This window comes from Macaca mulatta, chromosome 1, assembly GCF_049350105.2.
Source record: "Macaca mulatta isolate MMU2019108-1 chromosome 1, T2T-MMU8v2.0, whole genome shotgun sequence".
In the NCBI taxonomy this organism is placed as follows: Eukaryota; Metazoa; Chordata; class Mammalia; order Primates; family Cercopithecidae; genus Macaca; species Macaca mulatta.
The window spans coordinates 170,892,348-170,916,116 of record NC_133406.1 but is presented as its reverse complement, the minus strand read 5'-3'; the positions used below and the strand labels follow the sequence as shown (position 1 = coordinate 170,916,116).

Here is a 23,769-nt window from a genome sequence, read left to right as displayed (position 1 = left end):
ATGAATGAATGCTATCTGACTCCAAGGTCAGGTTTTACATCTGTGAAAAGAGAATAAAGATCCATGCCTAACAAACAGAATCCTTAACTAGATTAAAGAAATACTCTGGATGACAAGGAGTTGTGTTATAGGAAAGACGGACTCTCTGGGGCCTCTTTTAGTTTATGACTTCACTTCTGTTTCAAAAATGCATAAGAAATATTGAGTATGAGTTATAGTTTGTAATAATAATGAAAAATTATTGATTTATGCAACTATATGTGTGGATATATGAAGCAAGACTTTTTAAGTTTCATTTCTTATGATAATGGTAAGGATGATCTAGAAAAAATGTCAGCCAGGCACGGTGTCTTATGCCTGTAATCCTAGCACTTTGGGAGGCGGAGACAGGTGGATCATGAGGTCAGGAGATCAAGACCATCCTGGCTTGCACGATGAAACCCCGTCTTTACTAAAAATACAAAAAAAAAATTAGCTAGGTGTGGTGGTGGGAGCCTGTAGTCCCAGCTATCTGGGGGGCTGAGGCAGGAGAATCACTTGAAACCGGGAGGAGGAGGTTGCAGTGAGCCAAGATTGTGCCACTGCTCTCCAGCCTGGGTGACAGAGCGAGACTCCATCTCAAAAAAAGAAAGAAAGAAAGAAAAAATGTCAAGACAGGAGACCCAGAGCAGAGGAAGGCAGAAACAGTGGCCCAGTTTAGCTCAGAGTCTTCACTACAGCTTCAGGGCTTCCTTCTCTTGCCAGCAGCAACCAGCAAAGCAGTTTTGTACTGTCTATTCCTCCCTGTAGGGTTTATAGATTTGGAGATGGGTGCATGTTTAAAGGTAACAATGAAAGCTTTATAGATATCTACAGTCTCTGTTGTTTTTATTTTCTGTCTTTTTCTTACTGAGCTAAAGGCAAAACCATGTGCATGAAAGAAACTTGAAGAATCTTGGTTTCGTTTTCTGAAATTTAATTAAAATGTAGTAAAGTATATAAAATGCTTGGAATATCTAAGGCAGTGCCCCATCAGAAGCCCCTTATGAATCCCTAGATTGTACTGAGTGCCCCTCTTCCAGATTCCTATGATACAATGTATACACATCCAAAATAGCACTTCTCAGGTTATATCTAAATCTGTTTTAGATCCCTGCCCCTCAAAGATAAGCTCTTCTGCGGGGCTTATTCATATTGCATCCCAAAGCCCACACTGACTAGATAACCAGAACTTGGTCTCAATTTGGAATTCTTTTTTTCCTTTTAGTTTCTGAAGATATTTATACATAGACTTTAAAGACCTGCTTTTAAATTCAAGTGACTCATAGCGCTTGCCTCAAAAACGTGCTTTGCTCCACCCAGATCTCACAAGTCCAGTATTGAGTGTAGGACCTCATGCTTTCCGGAAAGCCCTCCAACTCTAATTCTTACAGGTTGAGCACCTGTAAGATGTAGCAACAAATCATAGTGAATCTTCGGAAGATATTGGTGACCTTCAAAATATAGTAAATTCTCCCTTACTGAGGATGGCTGTGGTGCAATTTTTCCTAAAATGATAAACTGACTGTGGCTGTTTAAAATTTCCGTCAAACCTGTAATTCAATCTAAATATGTTCTCTATCATAATTCTTGCCTGAAGTAATGCTTATCACTTTTCTTTGATATGCAGTGTCTGTACTTCAACAGCTCCTAGCACATTGTTGGCACTAAATAATCAATGACTATTAGTAATCATGTCACAAAACACTAGAGAACATTGACCATGAGACTGAGTTAAAGTTCTCAGCCAATTCAGTATCTGTTTCAAAGCATCCTTGACATTTCAAATCCCCTGAATTTTTCATTTATTCAGTAATTGAAAACCTAAATGTAAAACTGTAGTATTATCCCGAGTGCCCACTGCACCCTCTCGATTCAAAAGGTTAATTTTAATGAACTTTTAAACACTTTCATTAGGCAATTTCCTTTAAATATAATTGAAATGTGAAGCTGGGTAGTTGTAGTGCTTGGCATTCAAATCTGGCCTATTTACCGTGTCATCACGGCTCAAGTGTTGTAGCAACACTTGATAAACATTACAGTGTCTAGAGTCATAAACACTGATTATAAGCATAACTGAACAAGGTCTTTGCCCCTGGGAAACCATGTTTTAAGTAGGAGCTTATACCCTAAGGACTTTTAGCACATACTTTCCACTTTTGAGTAGCATGTTGGAGGCAGGTCAAACTGGAGTCAAATGCAGTTTGGATCAGAGAAAGATGTAGAAAGTTCAGGAAGTATATGCTGGTGAGAATTAGCATGTACCTAATATGCACAATGAGTGGGGATCTTGTGTCATCATTTACATGTAATGAAAGCACTGCGTGAGGAGATTGTATTTCCAAAATTTTGACTAAAAATCTAGAAATGAGAAATGCCACTAAAAAGAGTTACGGCCCAAAGCAAGGAGCCTTTCAAAAGGCTTTAAAACAATACTTTCATATATAAGTTATCTCATAAAGTCATTTAAAATAGACTTTAACCTGGAGGCTCAGTCACTTAGCCAAGTGTATCCCCAACCAGTGAGGACAGTGGTAGCACTGAGAACAAGAACACACACACACACACACACACACACACACACACACTTTAAAATTCAATTTTTTAAGTATTTTATTTAGAAAAAAAAGAACAGACCAGGTGTAGTGGCTCACGCCTGTAATCCCAGCACTTTGGGAGACTGAGTCGGGCAGATCACCGGAGGTCAGGAGTTTGAGACCAGCCTGGCCAACATGGCGAGACCCTGTCTCTACTAAAAATATAAAAATTAGTCAGGCTTGGTGGCGGGTGCCTGTAATCCAAGCTATTCAGGAGGCTGAGGCAGGGAGAATTGCTTGGGAGGCAGAGGTTGCAGTAAGCCAAGATTGCACCACTGCACTCCAGCCTGAGCGACAGAGCAAGACTCCATCTCACCAAACAAACAAACAAACAAAAGAACCATTAGGGCTGGTATTCTGGTCTCTATTATAACCAAAAATTCTTTTTATTTTTTCTTTCAGCATTAAAAATGTAATATCACTAGTGACTAAGTGCATTTGGTCTCTTATAAAAGAATAATAAAATACTGCATTTAAAAGTATGTGTGCCTTGCTGGCTTTATTTCTCTTGTATGAATGAGTGGATTGATGATATTCATATTGCACTAGCCATGGAAAGGCCCAAGTTCAGCTATCTGCAAGAGAAAAAAGCAAGTCTATGCATACTTAAAATAATAACTGCTGCCTATGTAACACAAAGATCTGTTGTTCTAAATTCAGACACATATTCCCTTCAAGGTATTGAATGGTGAATCTCCCTGAACATGAAGGGGCACTTTTTGTTTTCAGCAAAATGACAAGATTACAGACAACAAGAATATAATAGTTTATTTTTAAGATATCACCTTCATGGATACTCTAATAATATATTTTAGGCACATATAATTTTACCTATTATAATAAAAAATAATAATAACATATACCCTTCTTCTAAGGAGAGTCTTTGCTCTTAAGAAGAACTTATTTTAGGCCAGGCATGGTGGTTCATGCCTGTAATCCCAGCACTTTGGGAGGCCAAAGCAGGAGACTCACTCGAGCCTAAGAGTTCCAGATCAGTCTGGGAAACATAGTAAGACTTGGTCTCTAAAAAAAAATATATATATATATATATATATTTTTTTATATATATATATATATAAATATATATATATATATACATACACATACACACACACACACACATATATATACACACATACACATACACACAAAAAAAATTAGACAGGCGTGGTGGCCTTCACCTGTAACCTCATCTACTCTGGAGGCTGAGGTTGGAGGATCACTTGAGCCTGGGAGGTCCAGGGCACCAGTGAGCTGTGATTGTGTCACTGTACCCCAGCCTGGATAGCAAAGTGAGACCCTGTCTCAGAAACAAACAAAAAGAGCTTATTTTACTTAAAAAAAACAAACAAACAAACAAAAAACTATGAGATGTTAAGTTTGATGATTACTGCCATTTTACAGAAAAAGAAATTAAATTATCTCATTCCTGTTTTCTAAGTTGTAGGCCTATGCTATATCAAATGGTATTTAATCAGACTGTTGAATGGCTGTTTCCTTAATTTCCAGCTACATTTATGATCATTTCAGCTAAACCTTAGTTACTTGAATTACACAGAGTTGGAATCTGCATGGCATCTGGTATGAAACTGATCAAAGAGTTTGAATTCTGGGGAATAGAGAGAATTGTTTAACGTTAATACAGCCTTTTGCCCCAAATAAGAATTTCCAGTCACAAAATGTTAATCACAGTAGCTGAATGCTTGTTGTGTATCAGACACCTAAGAGCTTTGCTTAGAAAATCTACCCAGTAATCTTGCTAATTCCCGGGACTCTCTTCTTCTCTCTCTTCTTATTCTGTCTCTTATTAATCCCAATGCTAAACTCATCCAGCACCCTCATAACAAATATTTTGTACAACTTGCAAAAAGAACCATATGCAGAGACATATGTTATATGAAGTGGCCACAGCCTTACACCAATTCACCTTGCTCTCCAGGCCTTCCCTCTTCCTAGAATGAGATTCTCCTTCTGCCACTCCCAGACACACTCGACTCCCCTGTGTTTCTTCTTCTACACCAAGAGGACATACTAAGGAATTTTTCCAACAATATCTAGTCTCCCTCTAGGAGGAAATTTCTTACCAACAAAAATTTGTCCAGTTTAATACATAAGCAATATTTATCAATTTTTTTTAAAGTAGGAAGTGCTTATACTCTACAATGTACCATCCTGAAATTTGTTGAAATGCAAAGATCAATCATGGAGGAAAGCAGCTTATGAAAAAGTTACAGTTTAGTCATTTGATGTGATGAAACATAAATAATTAGAATCTATTGAAAAGTGTTATGAGAGGAAATGAGAAATGGCAATTTAGAGGATGGTGAAAGATTACATACAACCGAAAGGAATCAGGAAAGGCTTCCTGGAAGAGGAACTGGTTATCTGGACTTTGATGGGAGTGGTGAAACCACAGGCAGAAATCAGTAGAAGGGCAGTGCTAGCGGGAGGAGCAACATGAACAAAGATGTAGTGGGGGGCAGGGTGGGGAAGATTCCACCAGGTGTTTCAGTCTTCCTGGTCCATAAAGTATGTGTTGAAAAACTGTTGTGGGTAAAGTCAAGGGCAGAGAATCACTTTTTAACTTGAATACCAAGATTAGGAATCTGATTTTTTTTTTATTCTGTGAACAGTGGCAAGACTAGAAGGAGCATTTTTATCACATTAAAACCGTAATTTCTATCTCACTTTAACAATGGATTTATTATCAGGAAATTACTTCTGCCTAAACACACCATTTGCTAAGGTTTATTGATTTTAAGAATATGCATTTTGTGGAAATAAAGAATTGTGTCAATTAAACATAATCTTCAGCATTTTATCTGCTATTTATATATTGTCACTGTCGTTTTTATTTTCCAAAATAGCCTTTAAAGTTCCAAATCCAAGAAAAGATTTTAGTATCTAAGTCATACTGTGTAAAATTGACTTGTTTAAGTAGATCTTGAAGTTTTTGGCCTTTTGATTTCCTTTTTTAAATTTTTAATAGAACCATTGCACTAAGTAATAATGATAATGAATCCTCCCTTTATGACTCTTAAGACATACCAGGCCCTGCCTGACTCTGGATATGAACTAGATACTTCTCTGTCCCACTGATAAATGGAAATTCCCTATAGTCCTGACTTATACATTTAATGATTATATAGAGAGTCTTGGGTTTTATAGACATAGATATAAAGGCTTTATATTGAGTATTCATATTAATAAATTTAAAATACATTTTCTTTTTTATTTCCCATATCAACCATGGGATAATAAATGTATAGAGTGCAAATTGCAATAGCAAGTTAATGTGTATATCTCCGTCAGTCTCATGCAAGTCACTTTTCTAAAATACGCTTAATTACAAATGCATTTGGGGATTTTGGGCTCAGTTATTTTAGTTATAATATACTGAATACATTAAGCTATGACTATATGCACATATAATAACTAACAATGTCAAAGCATTTAGTTTTGTTTTAATGATCACTGTGAATCACCAAATCAGTGTTTAAGGTATAATAGCAAGAATATAAAATTTTATTGATTCAGAATAATTAGAGGAGAAGGCAACTCTAACCTGTATGAATCTAAATTATAATTTTTTTAAATTTTTTATAAATTCAAGATAAGAAAAAATACATTTTACATTTATTATTTAGTTATTAGAAATAAAATGGGCAAGAAGGAAAAGCACTATACAAAGCAATTTTGCTTATAAATATTGAAGTGTTGCTGTAAGGAAGAATATTGGACAACAGTATCATCCTTTTATTCCACCATGGATTTATATACCCACAGCTCTAATGTTTAGTGGTAGTGTTTGTGGAATTATTCTTATAGGATATGTAACCTGACAATTAGGGACACATCTAATTAAGCTCTTCACATTCCATTCTTGCTTATTATGTTCATTTAGATGCATTTGTCAATTTATAATTGCAGTTAATTGAAATTTTTTAAATTTTCTTTTTTTTTAAAGGAGCCCGCTACATGAAAAAAAATGCAAGTCAAAGTGGTCACAACCTAGAAGTCTGCAGAGACAGGAATAACTAGCAAGTAGATACTATGTTATTTTACTATGCTTAAGTATATAGAATTCAGTAGTGTTATGGGAATTTTACTCTATAATTACCAAATAGTCTTGTAATTTTAAATTTATACTTAGCAGTTTTCATGTTAACATATATCACATCACAAAAATAATTAGGAAGAAACATGGATCTCAGGAAACTCATTTTCTGTCAGTAATAATGAAATTACTTTCATAAGAAACATGAATTTAAATATTGTATCCTCTCTCAGGTCTTATTTTTAGAGCCCTTAATTCAATACTTATTCCTTCATAAAAGGAGTAAATGAATCTCCCTATGTCTTGTGACATATTTATCCACTATGTAAATGCATTGGTTCCTCTCATAAGCTGTTAATAAATATTATTTTATAATAATGCTTCTAAGAAATAAAGTGAAATTATATTCCTTTTCGAAGGTTACATTTCAAAAATTCAAGGTGATTTCAAATGAAATCCAGGCACAAAGCGGGAGCTTTGCATTTATCAGTATTTCCTGACATTTTCAAGAAATGAAATTGGAGGTTCGATGATAAAAGCATGAAATGTTTAGATAAATGGATAAAAACTGAATTTAAGAATGTGGGAAGAGTAAATAAGATTATTTGAATAGCAAGAAGAATCTTTGAAAATCTCATTGCTCCATGTTAAAGTGGTCGGAGTTGATTCTTTATCCACAAATGTATCTTGAAGATTGTAATAGAATCAGAAAATATTAAATCTAAAAGGATTTTAGAAAGTATTTGCATAAATATTTCATTGGTATGGAGAAGGGAACTAAGTTTGCAATTAAAAACGTATTTTACATGTATATCTACATATATACATATATACATATATTTTTTCAAGATAGAACTTAATACAGCTAGTTCTTAACTTAATAGGACTTATTCGATAGTAATGATAATTAAAATATACATGCAAAGAAAAATGTATACGAAATGGCAGTATCCATAATCAAAATTTTGTGCATACATGTTTTATATTTAAAATTTTATAGTAGTAGATATTTCTATAAACACAGAAAATGTGTAAAATTGTGTTTCAATTACTTAGCAGTACAGATTCAAAAAAAATTATATAAACCAACAGAAGTTTCTTCCTTTTCAATTTTCTTTGACGGCTTTGTGAATGACAGGTCATGAATGATAAATACTTCACAGATAAACTCTATCCATATATATACAATTGGAACCACACATTTTGATAAGAAGAATACTAAGCAATAACTCAATAGAGATGAAAAACATTTTTATAATGAAAATTATTAGTCCTTAGTGTATTTGATTTATAAAATTAGACTCTTCATCTTAGACTGCCATAAAGTGGCACACGCTTATCCTATGAGGGGATGGAAAGGAAAGCACCTTCAAAATTCAAAGTTCAGTTGGGCCAACTTCATATTGAAGGAGGGAAAATTGTAAAACTGTATTTATAGATACCTTGGTAATAGTCAATATCAGTTTTAGCTCAGAAGGAACTCTAGAAGGCCATAATTTAAAAGATATTGGAGAATTGAAAGAAAGAAAGAGAGAGAGAAAGAAGAAAGAAAGAGAGGAGGGAGGGAAGGAAGGAGAGAAAGAAAGAGTAAGAGGGAAGGATGGAAGGATGGAAGGAAGGAAGGAAGGAAGGAAAGAAGGAAGGAAGGAAGGAGGAAAGAAAGAAGAAAAGAAACCAGGAGGAAAGGAGGGAGAGAAAGAAAGAAAGAGAAACAAAAGAGAAAGTGGAAGGAAAGAGAAAGAAGAAAGAGAAAGAGGAAAGAAAGGAGAAAGAGAAATGAAGAAAGAAGAAGAGAAAAGAAAGAGAAGAAAAAGAAAGAAAAAGAAAGAAAAAGGGAGGGAGGGAGGAAGGAAGGGAGGGAGGAAGGAAGGAAGGAAGGAAGGAAGGAAGGAAGGAAGGAAGGAAGGAAGGAAGGAAGGAAGGACGGACGGAAGGAAGGAAGGAAGGAAGGAAGGAAGGAAGGAAGGAAGGAAGGAAGGAAGGAAGACATTTGGTAGCAATATGAGACTAGACTGCAGGGAGTTTGATGCTGGGAAACAAGGAAATCAATGGCTTGTTGGAAGCCAGGCTCAGGAATGTGGTTGCAGTAGAGAGAGAGAAGAAGAACTTGATTTGAAAGAAATATCTTCTTTACCAGGGTCCACAGGAACTTGGTTTGTAATCTCGTTATTTGAGACCTGGAACACTAAAAGATTAATAGCTAACTTCAATAGAGGATATTAAAACTGTAACTTTAGCATGGAACGTGACATTCGTATGCCTCCTGCAGAGCAAACTGGGGGATGATCACAGGGATAGTGAAAACACAGAACTGGAGCTCTGGGATTGGATAAAGCATGGGTTGATCTATTAGAATAGAGATGCTGATAGAAGCTGCCAGAATTTTATCAGGCAAAAAACATGTACTGAGTGAAAGGGAAACATTGCCACAGGTAGAACTTTTAGGATCATCAATGTTCAGTCATCCAAATTCTGTTCGAGGAAAGAGGAATTAACCACAGAAACTGATAGTTAGAAATAAGAGGAAAACTGACTTCTACTGTCTTTGTTTTGTTAACAGAAACCAAAGAAGCCAAGAGATTCAAAGAGGGCAACAGTGTTAAATGCTCTTGAAAATTCTAGAATGATTGAGGGAGAAAAAGCTTTTGGATATTGCAATTAGTAATTGGGAACCCCAACAGAGCTAATCCAACTTTGGACGCCAGATGGTTTTTGAATCCTCTTCAACAGCATCTTTATTCTTTATCTCCTTCCTATATCAATCCCAATGATTCATTAATGTTTTTCAGATTTATCTATGGGTAGTTTTATTTTTGTAAGTCAGATTTACTTATTCTCAGAATATCATTGTTATAAACACGTTAAGTCTTCCCATAATTTGAATAGCAAATTCAATTCAATGTATGTTAGTTAAGGAATTGTTATTCTTCGGTAATCCCATCAAATATGCATGACTTATTCCATCTAATAATCTCAAAAGTAATTTCCCACATTAGACTGACAAATATTCTGTTTGCCTCAGAAATAACAATTTCAGTCAGTACTTGGCACAGAGTAGGTACCCATAAGTAATTGAATGAATAAATGAATGAATGAGTGAATGAATGGATCAGTTCTTTCCTCTCTTTGGATCATTCCACATTCTTTTTGTTTTTTTAGTACTCCTGTATCATCTACTTACAGAAAATACACTCAGAATTATCTAACTATCTTCTACTCCTTATATAAACAAATAGAATTAAGAAGAAAATGAGATTACATAACACTTTTTGGTGCAATTTTCCACCTGATTCTCATTAGTTCTCTTTTCATTTTTCTTGACCTGGCATTATAGACTTAATTTTCATAATTGTAATCAGAGCATAATAACCACTAAATCTTTTTAAACTTTTTTTATTTATAAATATTACTCTTAAATCTTTGTATTGCATTATTTCTTTTTCTGTCTACAGTAAAAAATGGCTTTATTGTATTATTTCAGGTGATATAAATAATTCATGCTTATTGTAAAAACCTCAAACAATACAAAAAAGTATGATGAAGAATGTGAAAATCACTTTAAAAACCACTCAAAAGATAACCACAATTAACATTTACATTATTCATAGGTTGATCACTTTATCATTACAAAATGTTACTTTTTATCTCTAATAATGCCTTTTGCTTTAAAATCTACTCTTTCTGTTTTTAGCACAAACACTACCAACTTACATTTGGTTAATATTTGCATTGCTTTTCTTCGTGCACCCTTCATTCAGCCTTCTGGTTCTTATATTTATGATCTCTTGTAAGCATCTTATAGTAGCCTTTATTTAAAAATCCTAATCTGATTGTATTGATATTTATTGGGTTATGTAGTCCATTTGCATTTATATTTATTAAAACAAACTTGGGTTTCTATCTATCATGTTACTATTTATTTTCTCTTTAACTCACCTACTTATTTTTTTCTCTGTTAACTTCTTTTGGATTCTGGAAATAAACAGATACTTCCTGTTATTCCATTTTTAATTTATTAATTTATTAGATATATATGCTTATACTGTTCTTATAGTGGTTACTCTAGAGATTTCACATTCATCCTCAACTTTTATAGTCTAACACAAATAATTACTACTAGCAATTCCCTGATACTGTTAGAATTTTAGAAAATTTTAACTCCATCTTGTGCCATTATTAAGACATTTTTCACAGTTTATTTAAGGATTACTTAGAACATTTCTATTCTTGTTTATACAGTCAATATCCATTTATATTTACCTTCACATTTATTTTTCCATTGTCATTCATTTCTTTTGCATATCTGTGTTTCCATCTGAAAATATTCTCCTTGTGTCTGAAGGAATCATTTTAGAATTTCTTTTAGTGCGGGTATCCTGGAAATACATTTTCTGTTTTCATTTCTCTGGAAATTCTTTATTGTATCTATGTTTCTAAACCTTATTTTTACTGGTTATAGAATTTCTTTCAGCACCAAAGATTTCATTCCATTGTCTTCTAGCTTTCATCCTTTCTGTTAGGAACCGTCATTAATCTTATTGTTGCTCTTTTGATACTTATTGGTTTTATTGCTTAAATAATGTTTAAATATTTTTTAATGTTTTTACTTATGATAAAATACTCATAGTATAAAAGTTACCATCTAACCACTTTTAAGTGTACAGTTCAGTGACATTACCTACATTCAGATTGTTTTGCAACCATCACCACCATCCATCTCCAGAACTCTTCAAAATAATCATGGAAACATTTACATGTCAACTAGTACAGACTAATGTATACTTTCTTTCCTTTTACTGAGAATTCTTTTTATTTGAAAAAACATAGACATTATTTTTACAGCAGTGTTACATTAATTGCAAAACTTGAGCAGAAAGTGCAGAGAATTCCCATTCGCCACACATTTACAGGCTCCCACACTATCGACATCCCACACAAGAGTATTATATTTGTTATAATCGATTAACCTGCATTACCATATAGTTATTGCTCAAAGTCTGTAGTTTACATTAGGTTTTACTCCTGGTGTATATTCTATGGGTTTGGACAAGTGTATAATGTCTTATATCCACATTTATAGTATAATACGGAATAGTTTCACTGTCCTAAAACTCCTCTGTGCTCCATCCTCCCTAATCTCTGCCAACCACTGATTTTTTTACTGTCTCCATAATTTTGTCATCTCCAGAATGTCATATAATTGGAATCAGACAGTGTATAGTTTTTTCAGATTGATCTTTTTCACTTAGTAATATGCATTTAGGTTTTCTTCACATCCTTTCATCGACTGATAGCTCATTTCTCTTTATCACTGAATTATATGCCATTATATATCACAATTTATTTATTCATTCATAAAGTATTCTCTTTAATGGCTGCTTTCGATTTTATATCTGGATAATTTTTATTTAAAAATCCCTTAATTAGAGATAATTTATTATTATTTTTTTGCCATGTAAAATAATGGCATATGAGCCAAATTGAATGTATCCTTATATACTTACATTTCTCAAAGGATATTATACCTCCTTGGGTACAGACTTGTTGAGAAACAGGCACTTTAAGAAAATTATTATTTTTAGAAGTATTTTATTGTGTGAACATATACATAAAATTCAATTTACCATTTAACCTTTTTAAGTGTATATTTCAGTGGCATTAAGCACATTCACACTGTCATGCAAAAAAATCATCTTTAATATCAATGGGCAACAGCTCATGTGATTCAAAAATCAAAAGCTTCTAAATGATAAACTGGAAATAGTCTCTCCCAACTCTATCCCTAGCCAATTTCCCTCTCTAGAGAGAATTAACTGGCATTATCAGCTTCTTGTATAAATTTCCAGAAATATTTTTCATATATGTAAGTCTACTTACACATATATATATATATCTATTTTCTCCTTTTCCATTGAAATTGTAGCATATTGAGACACTATTCAATGCCTTTTTTACCTAATAGAAAATATTAGAGATAATTTCATATGTGCTCACAAAAAACTTTCTAATTTTATTTTCTGACAGCTCCTTAGTGACGTACATTGCATTGATTTATTTTGCAAACAGTCTTTTGCTATCATGAACATAGCTGCTCTAAATGAGCATGTACAAGACTGTTTTGCATTTATGTAAGCATATCTCGAAGAAATAAAATTGCTATATACAATGGTATGCCCTTTTGTGATTTTGATAGATTTTATAATATTGCCTTGCATAGAGCTTCTTCCAAGTTTTTGCCATTATCCATAATGTAGTGAATAAGACTTTCTAAATTTAATAGATGGATAATGCACTCAAAAGCTGTGATGGTTTACATTTCCACAGCATTATATATTCAATATCCTTTGCCCATATTGCTATCCAGAAGTTGGATGTGATCACTTTTCTCATTTTTCTCATTCTGCCAGGCATAAAGTAATGTCTGAATTACTTCAAGTTGCATTTTTTCTGTTAGAGAGATTCAGCATTGTTTCATATGTGTATTAGTCATATTCTTTAATATAAATCGTATATTGATATTCTTTGACTAATTTTTAGGGTTGACTTTTTCTTATCACTTTGTGACTACCCTTTGTATGCACTCTATACCATATATAGTATACACCATACTGTTTGTATGTGATATATACACATACATATATTCTTTGTATGTAATTTTCTTTCAAATGCATTGCAAATATTTTCTCCAGCTTAAAATTTAATTTTTATGTTAGTTTTTTGCCATTTTTATGTTAGTTTTTACCATTATTTTTAAAGGTGTATGAGGTAAAAGACATCTTTTGTTTTTGTAATGGAATTAGCTATTTAATTCTATTATATGTGGTTCTTCTATATATAATTTATATTGGTATTTAATTCTCTTGAAGCAGTTAGGTAATTATTACAGCTGTTAATGACAGGGACTGTCTGTCTTCCTAAAATATTTAATTATTTTTATTTTGACTCACCTGTGATTGTGAAAAAGTTCACTTTTACATTTAGGGAACAGTTAACATCTGCTGGGAAATGCATAAATGAATTCATACGTTTTTTATACAGCTATCCTGAAAAAGTCATTTCCTAGATAAGAGATGTCAATAAACGGAAAGCAGTACAACTTCATTTGAGACTTAACGTATTAAGAGAAAAAAATTATCTCAAAATACCAAAAATGGGAAAGGCATACAGCTGATTTTTTTTTTTAATCATTCTGACAGTAAATAAGTTGCCAGAAGTCCTTCTGAGTTCTTTCTTGTCTTCCTTTGTGTTTTACTGGACAGTTGTCACAAATTATTAGTAAGAGAATTTGGAAATTAAAACTTTCATTTTCATGACTATTCATTTCATATGATATTTAGAGACCCTTCTATTCTTTACAAGTTATAGTGGTAGAAAAACTATGTTAGTCCTTTTGGATTGTTATAAAAAAAATGCTGTAGATTTATGGCAGTGACTTATAAAGAATCAATGTTTATTTCTTACAGTTCTGGAGGCTGAGAAGTTCAAGATCAAAGTGCCAGCAGATTCAGTGTCTAATGAGGTCCCCTTCTTCATTGGCAGTTGTGCTCTCACTGTAACCTCACATGGTAGAAGGAGCAGTCTCTGGGGTCGTTTTTATAAGGACATTAATCCCATTTATGAGAGTTCTTCTCTCATGAATTCAATACCTCCCAAAGGCCCCTTCTCCTAATACTTTACTTTGGAGGTTAAAATTTCAACATATAAATTTTGGGGATGAAAAGACTCCATTCATTGCAAGTAGAACTCAAGGCTAGCAAAGACATAGAAGTCAAGGAAGCAGTACTTAAAACCATATGTTCTAGAGTTGAATTGTCTAGTTTAAAATCTAGCACTACCTTCTATGACTGTTTAAAATTGAGCACATTCCTTCATTTTTCATTACTTCTTTTTCCTCATCTGAAAAAAAAAAAAAACAGGGACATGATTGTACTCATCTCTTAATATTGTCTAACTGTTGGGAATAAAGCAGCAAACAAAACTGATAAAACTTGTGCCATTCAGGAGAATCGCTTGAACCCAGCAGGCGGAGGTTGCAGTGAGCCAACATCACGCCACTGCACTCCAGCCTGGGCAACACAGCGAGACTCCATCTCAAAAAACACATGAATACCTGTGCCTTCATGAATACGTGATTTGGGGCTATTCATATGAAATATAAATGTGAGAGCAGTTCGAGAGATGAATTAGTATAGCAAGCAACAGGACACATAGCACATAACATGCAATAACCATTGTTTATGATAATTATTTGAGAATCAAGAAATATAAATCAAATTAGACAAATTTATTTTTGAAAAGAAGTTCTTGCTCACAATTTGTAAAGAAGAATAAAATATGATAAAATTATACAAAAAACTGACAAATTGATGCTTTTTTAACACTAGGATTTATTTATGCAACTAATGTTTATTGGGCATCTGTTACCTGCTGAGCACTATTCTAGGTGCCAGAAATCTAGCAGTAAATGAGATGAGAAGTCACAGAGACTTATACTTTTGGGTGGTAGAGAAACTCCAGAAAATTATACAATTGTGTGGTTATTGAATTTTTTTAATAAAATCATTTCACTGTACCACAGGAACTTGCTATTTTAGAATAAATCTTTTTCAACTATTACTATAAATAATTAGACATTTATTTGATTCATATATTTAGTTTTCTTAAAGTGTGATAAGCTTATACTATTACAAATACAGTTACCCTTGAACAATGTAAGGGTTTGGGACACCAATCCTCCCAAGCAATGACAAAACCAAATATAACTTTTGACTCCCCAAAAGCTTGACTACTAATATCCTCTGTTTACTGGACACCTTAGCTATAATATAATCAATATGTATGTTTTATATATATATATATATATATATGTATATTTGAGAGTATATGAGGCACTGCATTCTTACAATATGGCCAGAAAAAAAGACAATGTTATTTAAAAAATCATAAAGAAGAGAAAATATATATGCTGCTCATTAAGTCAAAGTGGATCATCATAAAGGTCTTCATCCTTGTCTTGACATTGAGTAGGAGGAGGAGGAGGAAGAGAAGAGATTGGTCTTTCCATCTCGGGGGTGGCAAAGGTGGAAGAAAATCCATGTTTAAGTGGGCCCATACAATTCAAACCTGTGTTGTTCAAGGATCAACTGTACTAACTCCAAACGACTTCCAAGTGCATATCCTACTGAAAGTATATCAGTCATTCTGTTAGGAAGCCAAAGAGAAATTTTAAGTAATATAATATAATACTGTCCATGAAAAATAACCAAAAATTGAAAACCAACTGTTACAGGTTAGAGGTGGCATTTATATGGGCAGAAATTGAAAATCTAAAGAATGAAATTGACGACAAGATTCTTCAGATTCTGTATAGGTACGAAATGCCAGCATACACTCAAGGAGCCTAAACATTTTTAATATAATTAGGGGAAGTTATTGGAACTCTGAGGTGAGCCAGAAATAGTCAACAAAGGAAAGAGAGATTGGAGGCAAGAGGGCAACTTGTCAAACTGTGCTTGTCTCTCAAGACCATGATGGCCAGAGAGAGACTACAACCAGCTTCATACCCCAGGCTCCTGTCCAGACCTGTGCTGCTCTGGCGAGCCCTGCATGACCCAGCAGCTTGGTTTCTGTGCCCTGAGTGTTCCAATACCAGGAAAACAAGTGGCCAGACCTGTGCTGCTCTGGGGAGCCCTGCAGGACCCAGCAGCTTGGTTTCTGTGCCTTGAGTGTTCCAATACCAGGAAAACAAGTTTTGATGCTGCCATGTCTGTTTGGCTATATTTCTAAATTATCTGTGCTGAACAACGGGCCTGCACCCTACCTGTAGCCTAGAGAGCACTCTCTAGCTGTAATTGACTAACTGAGTTTAGTTGTTTAAACTAAAGCTGTGACAACTAACCTAGAGAAAGATGGAACAGCAAAAGAGAGTAAAATTCACATTTATCGAGTCATTTCTATGTAGTCAAAATACATTCATACACATTTTCTTTCTTACCTTCATATTATCTCTATAAGAAATATGAGAAACTGAGATGCAGAGAAGTTACATAAGTGACTTTTTGACAGTTACCCTGGTTACTAAAGGGAAACCCTTTTTCTATAGGACTTGAAGGGGCATTCTATATCTACTGTATTGCCAGGAGGAAAAGAGTTTCCTTGAGAGAAATTGGATGAAGAAGCTATCGTAAAATTTTATCACCATAATAAACCTCTATAGAGGTATAGGCTTATTAGATAGAAATGTGAAGATTCCTTAAAACAATAACAATGGAACAATGACAATAATTGTATTGTTGTCATTAAATATGGCGCCTCTGGTCATAGTGTAAAGGGAGATTATGGCAGAAGGTAGAGAGAATGTCTACCAGGAAGTCATAGGCTATCCAGATAGCAATACTAAGTGGGTAAGTGGGTTTCTGAAATGAAGGACAGAGATCTGGGCTAAAGACGTGGATTCAGGAGATTTTACCACGACAATCAGAACTAAAATCAAGGGTATAAATGAGGTTGACCAAAAAAAGCAAAAAGCAAGCTAAGAGGAGAATAAAGAGCATAAATTGCCTTTACATTTCTTTAAAATTTGAAGATGTAAGAGGGCCAGAGTCAATTGTGTCCACAGAAGAAGAAAAAAAGAGAATGCCAAGGAAAAAATAACAGAATTAAATAAAAAACTGCAAAGAAAAGAAAGTCTGAGTTCATAGAATCTGGTGGTTAAGATATTTGGGGACCTGCAGGAGAACTTTATAACCATGTAGGTTAAGCTATTGAGTGTGTCTTAGGTTGGATTCTTTGGAAACAGACTCCAAGGTAAAAATTTGTGTGCAGGAGAATTATTGGGTGGTTCTGGGTAGAGAGAGAATTTGAACTGCAGTGACGTTGCAACACAGGCCTCAATGGAGCCTAAGGGTAGCACTGGAGCTGGGAAAGCCCTTCAGTATTGTGCCAAAGTGAGGCAAGGCAGCTGGGCTTTCAAACCAGCCTCAGTCATAGGAGGGACGTATCCTGGATGAGGTAATTCCCTTCAGTCAAGGGCAGGGCCCAGAGAGGGATGCACTGGTGAGCCATTAGTGGCCAACCTTCTGGCAACTGGGAGAATGAATGATTCCATCCTGCAAGGGATCTGGGATGGTCAGCACCTCACAGCTTCCCAGGAGAGAGTGCAGAAAATGAATGTGAAGAATGCTTTGCTGTAAGGGTTTTTATAATTGTAGCCACTAATTCTCTCTTCCAAATTTTCCCCGCCATCATCTTTTTGCCAATCTGACTCCTTTACTGACAGATTTTCTTCTTAGATAGCTACTTCTTTTACTTATATGTCCTGCAATTAAGTAGCTGTCTTTTCTGTCACTGTTTCACGGAGTTGTTACTAGTCCCACAGGGGACAATGCAAGTCTAAGTGGATTCCTATAGCCACTCCCATTAACGCTTTTGTGCAAAATTGCCATACTTTACAGAATTGCTTTTTTCTAGATCAATTTTCATTAGAAATGAGGCTTTCTGTGTGAGCTCCAAGTTAAGGAATTTAGAAACTATAAACCAAGAGTTGATGTATTATTTGAAGGCTCTGACTGTATTGAAGAGTCTGGTTTTACATATTTGCTGTGGGACTTTACACTTCCTTAGAAGAAGACACTAAATAAATAGGCTACAATTATAACTATGAAATCTTACCATAATCTTATGCTCATAAATATAGAAAAAGATTAAATAAAAGCTGTTAATCATTTTGGCAATTATTAATGTGTGGAAGCTCTGAGTGTAAGGATGGTGTAAAAATAGTTCCCAGGTGGGATTTGAGTCAACATGAACTTATATCATCATGTCAACCAATTTTATCACCCTGTATCTTTCCATTCCCTTCAGGTGCTTAATACAATATCCAGCTGTCTCTGGCAGTCACCTGAGATGTGTATTTACTGGCAGTTTTATTACTTTTTTCAGAATATATAGTACCATATATTTATTTCTCTTTTTAATGTATTGATATAATAGTTTACTATTTAAGATGTATTAGTGACAGATTTTTTGGAAAGTATAAACTTCTAATCTATTAAATTTGATTTTACCAAAAACACCCCCCACTCACACCCTCCCCATTTAAAAAAATGGGAATCATGTAACATCTTTACTTAGATCTAACTAGAAACTCTTTGAAACGGGCATATTTGTTCTTGCTTTGAAAATACCATATAAACACCAAAAAAAAAGTCAGTCCCATCTGTCAAATTGCCTGGAGAATGCATTTAACAAGGATTGAAGCTACAATAAAGGCCATAAAATATGCAGCAAGGGAAGGAAGGATAAAGCTATCCTGCAGTTCATTGGCTTCACCTACTGTGCAGTGTACTCCTTGTGAACAAGACAGATTAGATAGTTATTGCTACATCAAAATATCTGCCATTGTGGAGAGTAAGATAATTGGAAAAAGAAAAGTGGACTCCAAATCCCAGCTCTTTCCATGATCATGAGCCAAGGAAATGTGAAAATTAATTACATTTTCTTTCATTTTATGAAATTGGATCAACTTTTCCTAATAGAGAATAGAACTTACTTGCAGTAAGGGAAGCTTCAACTTCATTCATACTATTACCCATTTGGCAATTGAAAGAAGTGGACTTAAAGGTTTAGAGCTGAGCCTAAAGGAAAGGGAATAAATTGCTGAAGAGTGTGCACATAAGCTGGATAATACAAGAGCAGTTAACCGCCCCTGTGATTCCATTACCTCCTACTAGGTCCCTTCCAAAACATGTGGGGATTATGGGAACTAAAATTCAAGATGAGATTTGGGTGGGGACACAGCCAAACCATATCATTCCACCCCTGGACTCTTCCAAATCTCATGTCCTCAGAATTCAAAACATAATCATGCCTTTCCAACAGTCCCCCAAGCTCTTCACTCATTCCAGCATTAACTCAGAAGTCCAAGTCCAAAGTCTAATCTGAGACAAGGCAAGTCCCTTACATCTGTGAGTCTGTAAAATCAAAAGCAAGTTAGTTACCTCCTAGATACAATGGGGGTACAAGTATTGTGTAAATATACCCATTACGAATGGGAGAAGTAGGCCAAGACAAAGAAGCCACAGGCCCCAAGCAAGTACAAAATCAAGCAGGGATGTCAAATCTTAAAGCTCCAAATTTATCTCCTTTGACTCTATGTCTCACATCTAGGTCAGGTTGATGATGCAAGAGATAGGCTCCCATAGTCTTTGGCAGCTCTGCCCCTGTGGCTTTGTAGGTACAGCCCCCCTCCAGGCTGCTTTTATGGGCTGGCATTCAGTGTCTGTGGTTTTTCCAGGCACATGGTGCAAGCTATCAGTGGATCTACCATTCTGGAGTCTGAAAGGCAGTGGCCCACTTCTCACAGGTCCTCTAAGCAATGCCCCAGCAGGGACTCTGTGTGGGGACTCCAATGCCTCATTTCCCTTCTGTACTGCCCTAGCAGAGGTTCTCCATGAGGGCTCTGCCCCTGCAGCACAATTCTTCCTCAACATCCAGGCCTTTTCAGACATCCTCTGAAATCTATGCGGAGGTTCCAACATCTCAATTCTTGAATTCTAGGCACCTGCAAGCCCAATACCACATGAAAGCTACCAAGGCTTGGAGCTTGCACCCTCTGAAGCAACTGCCCAAGCTGTACCTTGGCCCCTTTTAGCCAAGGCTAGAGCAGCTGAGGCGCAGGGCACCAAGTCCTGAGGCTGCACACAACAGGGGGCCCTTGACCTGGCCCAAGAAACCATTTTTCCCTCCTAGGCCTCCAGGCCTGTGATGGGAGGGGTTGCCAGGAGGGTCTCTGACATCCCCTGGAGATATTTTCCCCATTGTCTTGGTGATTCATTTTTGGCATCTGCGTACTTATGTAAATTTCTGCAGTGGGCTTGAATGTCTTTCCAGAAAATAGCTTTTTCTTTTTTACTGCATTGTCAGGCTGCAAATTTTTTAAATTTTTATTCCTTGCTTCCTCTTGAATGCTTTGCTGCATAGAAATTTCTTCCACCAGATACCCTAAATCATCCGTCTCAAGTTCAAAGTTCCACAGATATCAATGGCAGGGGCTAAATGCCACCAGTCTCTTTGCTTAGCAAGAGTGACTTTTACTCCAGTTCCCAAGTTCCTCATCTCCATCTAAGACCACCTCAGCCTGGACTTTATTGTCCATATCACTATCAACATTTTGGTCAAAGCCATTCAAGTTTCTAGGAAGCGCCAAACTTTCCCACATCTTCCTGTCTTCTGAGCCCTCCAAGTCTCTAGGAAGTTCCAAACTTTTCCACATTTTCCTGTCTTCTTCTGAACCCTTCAAACTGTTCTAACCTCTGCCTGTTACCAGTTCCAAAGTAGCTTCCACATTCTCAGCTATCTTTAGAGCAGCACCACACTACCTGATGCCAATTTAATGTATTAGTCTGTTCTCATACTACTAATAAAGACATACCTGAGACTGGGTAATTTATAAAGGAAAGAACTTTAATTGACTCACAATTCGGAGCTTAGGAGGCCTCAGAAAATTTACAACCATGTCAGAAGGGGAATCTATCTATCTTCACATGGCAGCAGCAAGAAGTGCTGAGCAAAAGGAGAAAAAGCTCCTTATAAAACCATGAGATCTTGGCCAGGCACAGTGGCTCATGCCTGTAATCCCAGCACTTTGGGAGGCCAAGACAGGCAGATCACGAGGTCAGGAGATCGAGACCATCCTGGCTAACATGGGGAAACCCTGTCTCTACTAAAAATACAAAAAATTAGCCGGGCATGGTGGTGGGCGCCTGTAGTCCCAGCTACATGGGAGGCTGAGGCAGGAGAATGGCGTCAACCCGGGAGGTGGAGCTTGCAGTGAGCCGAGATCCAGCCACTGCACTCCAGCAAGACTCCGTCCCCCACTGCCCAAAGAAACCATGAGACCTCATGAGAACTCACTATTACAAGAACAGCAGCATGTGGGTAACTGCCCCCGTGATTCAATTACCTCCCACCAGGTTCTTCCCACAACACGTGGGGATTATAGGAACTACAATTCAAGATGAGATTTGGGTGGAGATACAGCCACACCACATCAAGTATAAACTTACTATTGTTTTACCAAAATGTGGAAGAAACACAAGAAAATGTGCTTATTTGGAGAATGCTAACAGGAAACAAACTGTTCCTAACTTAGCCCTCTGAAAAAGCTGAAAAACAGAATGATATTTAGACATCCTTTTCAAAGGTAGCTTTTTGTTTGCATTGTACATTTGAAAGGTGTTCACTCTGCTATTGCAGAACCAATTTGAAAAACATTATCTTGGACAAAATGTTCAATGTCCAACGTATTAATAGGGGTCTCCATCTATGAATGTTAGCAAATCTATACAAGGATTCTCTATTGATGAATTTTGACAGCAGGAGAGTATCATTAGATGTTCTGGGCACTTTATAAGTACTTATGAAATAGGAGCTACACTATTACAAGATCTTGCTTATTATTAGAAGTTATTTGGATATTTTCAAGTAAAATGTGAAAATGTCCTTTCTACTGTCCCTAAATTTTCTCCTTATAGAACAAAAATAACATGTTTATTGCTAACTAGTTAATATATTAAAAACACTAGACAAAGCATTTTGCTTGATTTCTTTTATACCAATGGAATGATTATTTGAGCCATTTAGTGCCTTGAAAATGAAATAAAAAAGGAAAACAGTCTCTCAATTTAAAGAAGTATTACATATTACAGAAGTAATTCTAATTTAGTAGTAATAATATAATAATTAGCTAGTGTTTAAAATACTGCCTTTTTAAAAAACTGTCTGGAAGTTAACTTGAAGAAAAAGCTAAGTATTTTTTTAAATAAAGGAAACATTTAATACTACGACAAAAAAAAGGTTTTTTAAAGGTTGTTTAGAATTTTTTGAGTTGGATGGATTTATACAATCTAATGAAAAATAGAAAAAAAATACATACAGCTAATTGCTCAAAGAAAGATGAATACTGTTATGACTAAAATACGCAGTCAGTGAGAAATTCCAAAAGCTCTGGTCAGGTTAAAAAAGTCCCTGAAAACATAGAAATAAAGGATCCAATTTTTCCCCAAATTCACAGAACTTTAAAAGAGCAGTTGTTTAAAGGCCAGTATGTTAACATTCTGTTGCAAGGGAATTTTTTTTTTAAGTTTCATTTTGACAAACAGGGACAATAATCTAGAAAGATTAGATTTAAGTAAATATAATAATAAAGTCCCATATTGAAGAAAACAGAATTCTTCAATCCTCAATTGGGCTTAATATATACTTGCAATATTTTGATTCTGAATTTTGACAAAATGAAGAGCTCATCTGTCTCCTTTTTATATACAAAAATATTTTAGTTTCCTTGAACTAAAAATTAAATGTGAATGAAGACGGGGCTGCAACTGACACATGTTTTGAAGATACTTCAATAGAGTAAACCACTTTAACACCTTAGGTATACAGCATATTTATGGTTAATAGGGATTCCATACACTCCTGAGAACGTGGGAATTAATCAATGGCTCAGGAATTGCTCCGGAGGCTCTGTGCCAGGCGAATGTGATAGGGATATCTAATTTCTAGAAGAGATTCAGTGTAAGAAGAAATCTAGATGTGTTTCTGCAGAAGAGACAATTTAAGAAAAAATACATAGAACATATATTTTCTTATCTATTTAAGACATTCAGAGTTAGAGAATCACAAAAATGAGGATCAATGTACTCTATAAATGAGGACATGTGAAAAAAGATGCTTTGACTCAGATGGTGTGGCTACTTAATGGCACAATTGAGACTAGAATTCACTTCTCTTGACTCTTAATTCAAAGCTCTTTAATGGAATTCTGGCAAGATTCCTGATGATACTTGATGTTCCCTGTTAGACATGCAATTAAGCTTATAATTGGTCCTTGTTCCACTTCTCTGTGAACATGACTTTCTTCAGATTATATGAAATGGCACATTATTCACCCAGGGACAGAGAAGAGAGTATAAAATTAAGTCAGTGAAGTAATTTTATTTTAGTCCTCCAGGAAAGGAGGAAAAATGACATGATTTGATTATTTGTTATTTTCAACTCATGTTTCCTTATTTGCATTAACTGAGTATCTGATTCATC

At 35.2% G+C, this 23,769-nt stretch overlaps 1 protein-coding gene across 6 annotated transcripts in view; it reads left to right on the top strand.

Moving 5' to 3' along the window:
• The window catches only part of LRRC7 (leucine rich repeat containing 7), a 552,677-nt gene that overhangs the window by 145,630 nt on the left and 383,278 nt on the right, over positions 1-23,769 (top strand). For 2 of the 6 annotated variants that reach the window (XM_028832544.2, XM_028832560.2), the window contains exon 3: positions 6,583-6,659. The exons of the other annotated variants lie outside the window; for them this stretch is intronic. In XM_028832544.2, coding sequence (XP_028688377.1) covers position 6,659 — 1 coding nt within the window. In that variant the 5' untranslated portion in view covers positions 6,583-6,658. The remainder of the gene's footprint in view (positions 1-6,582; positions 6,660-23,769) is intronic. 6 annotated transcript variants of the gene reach the window in all.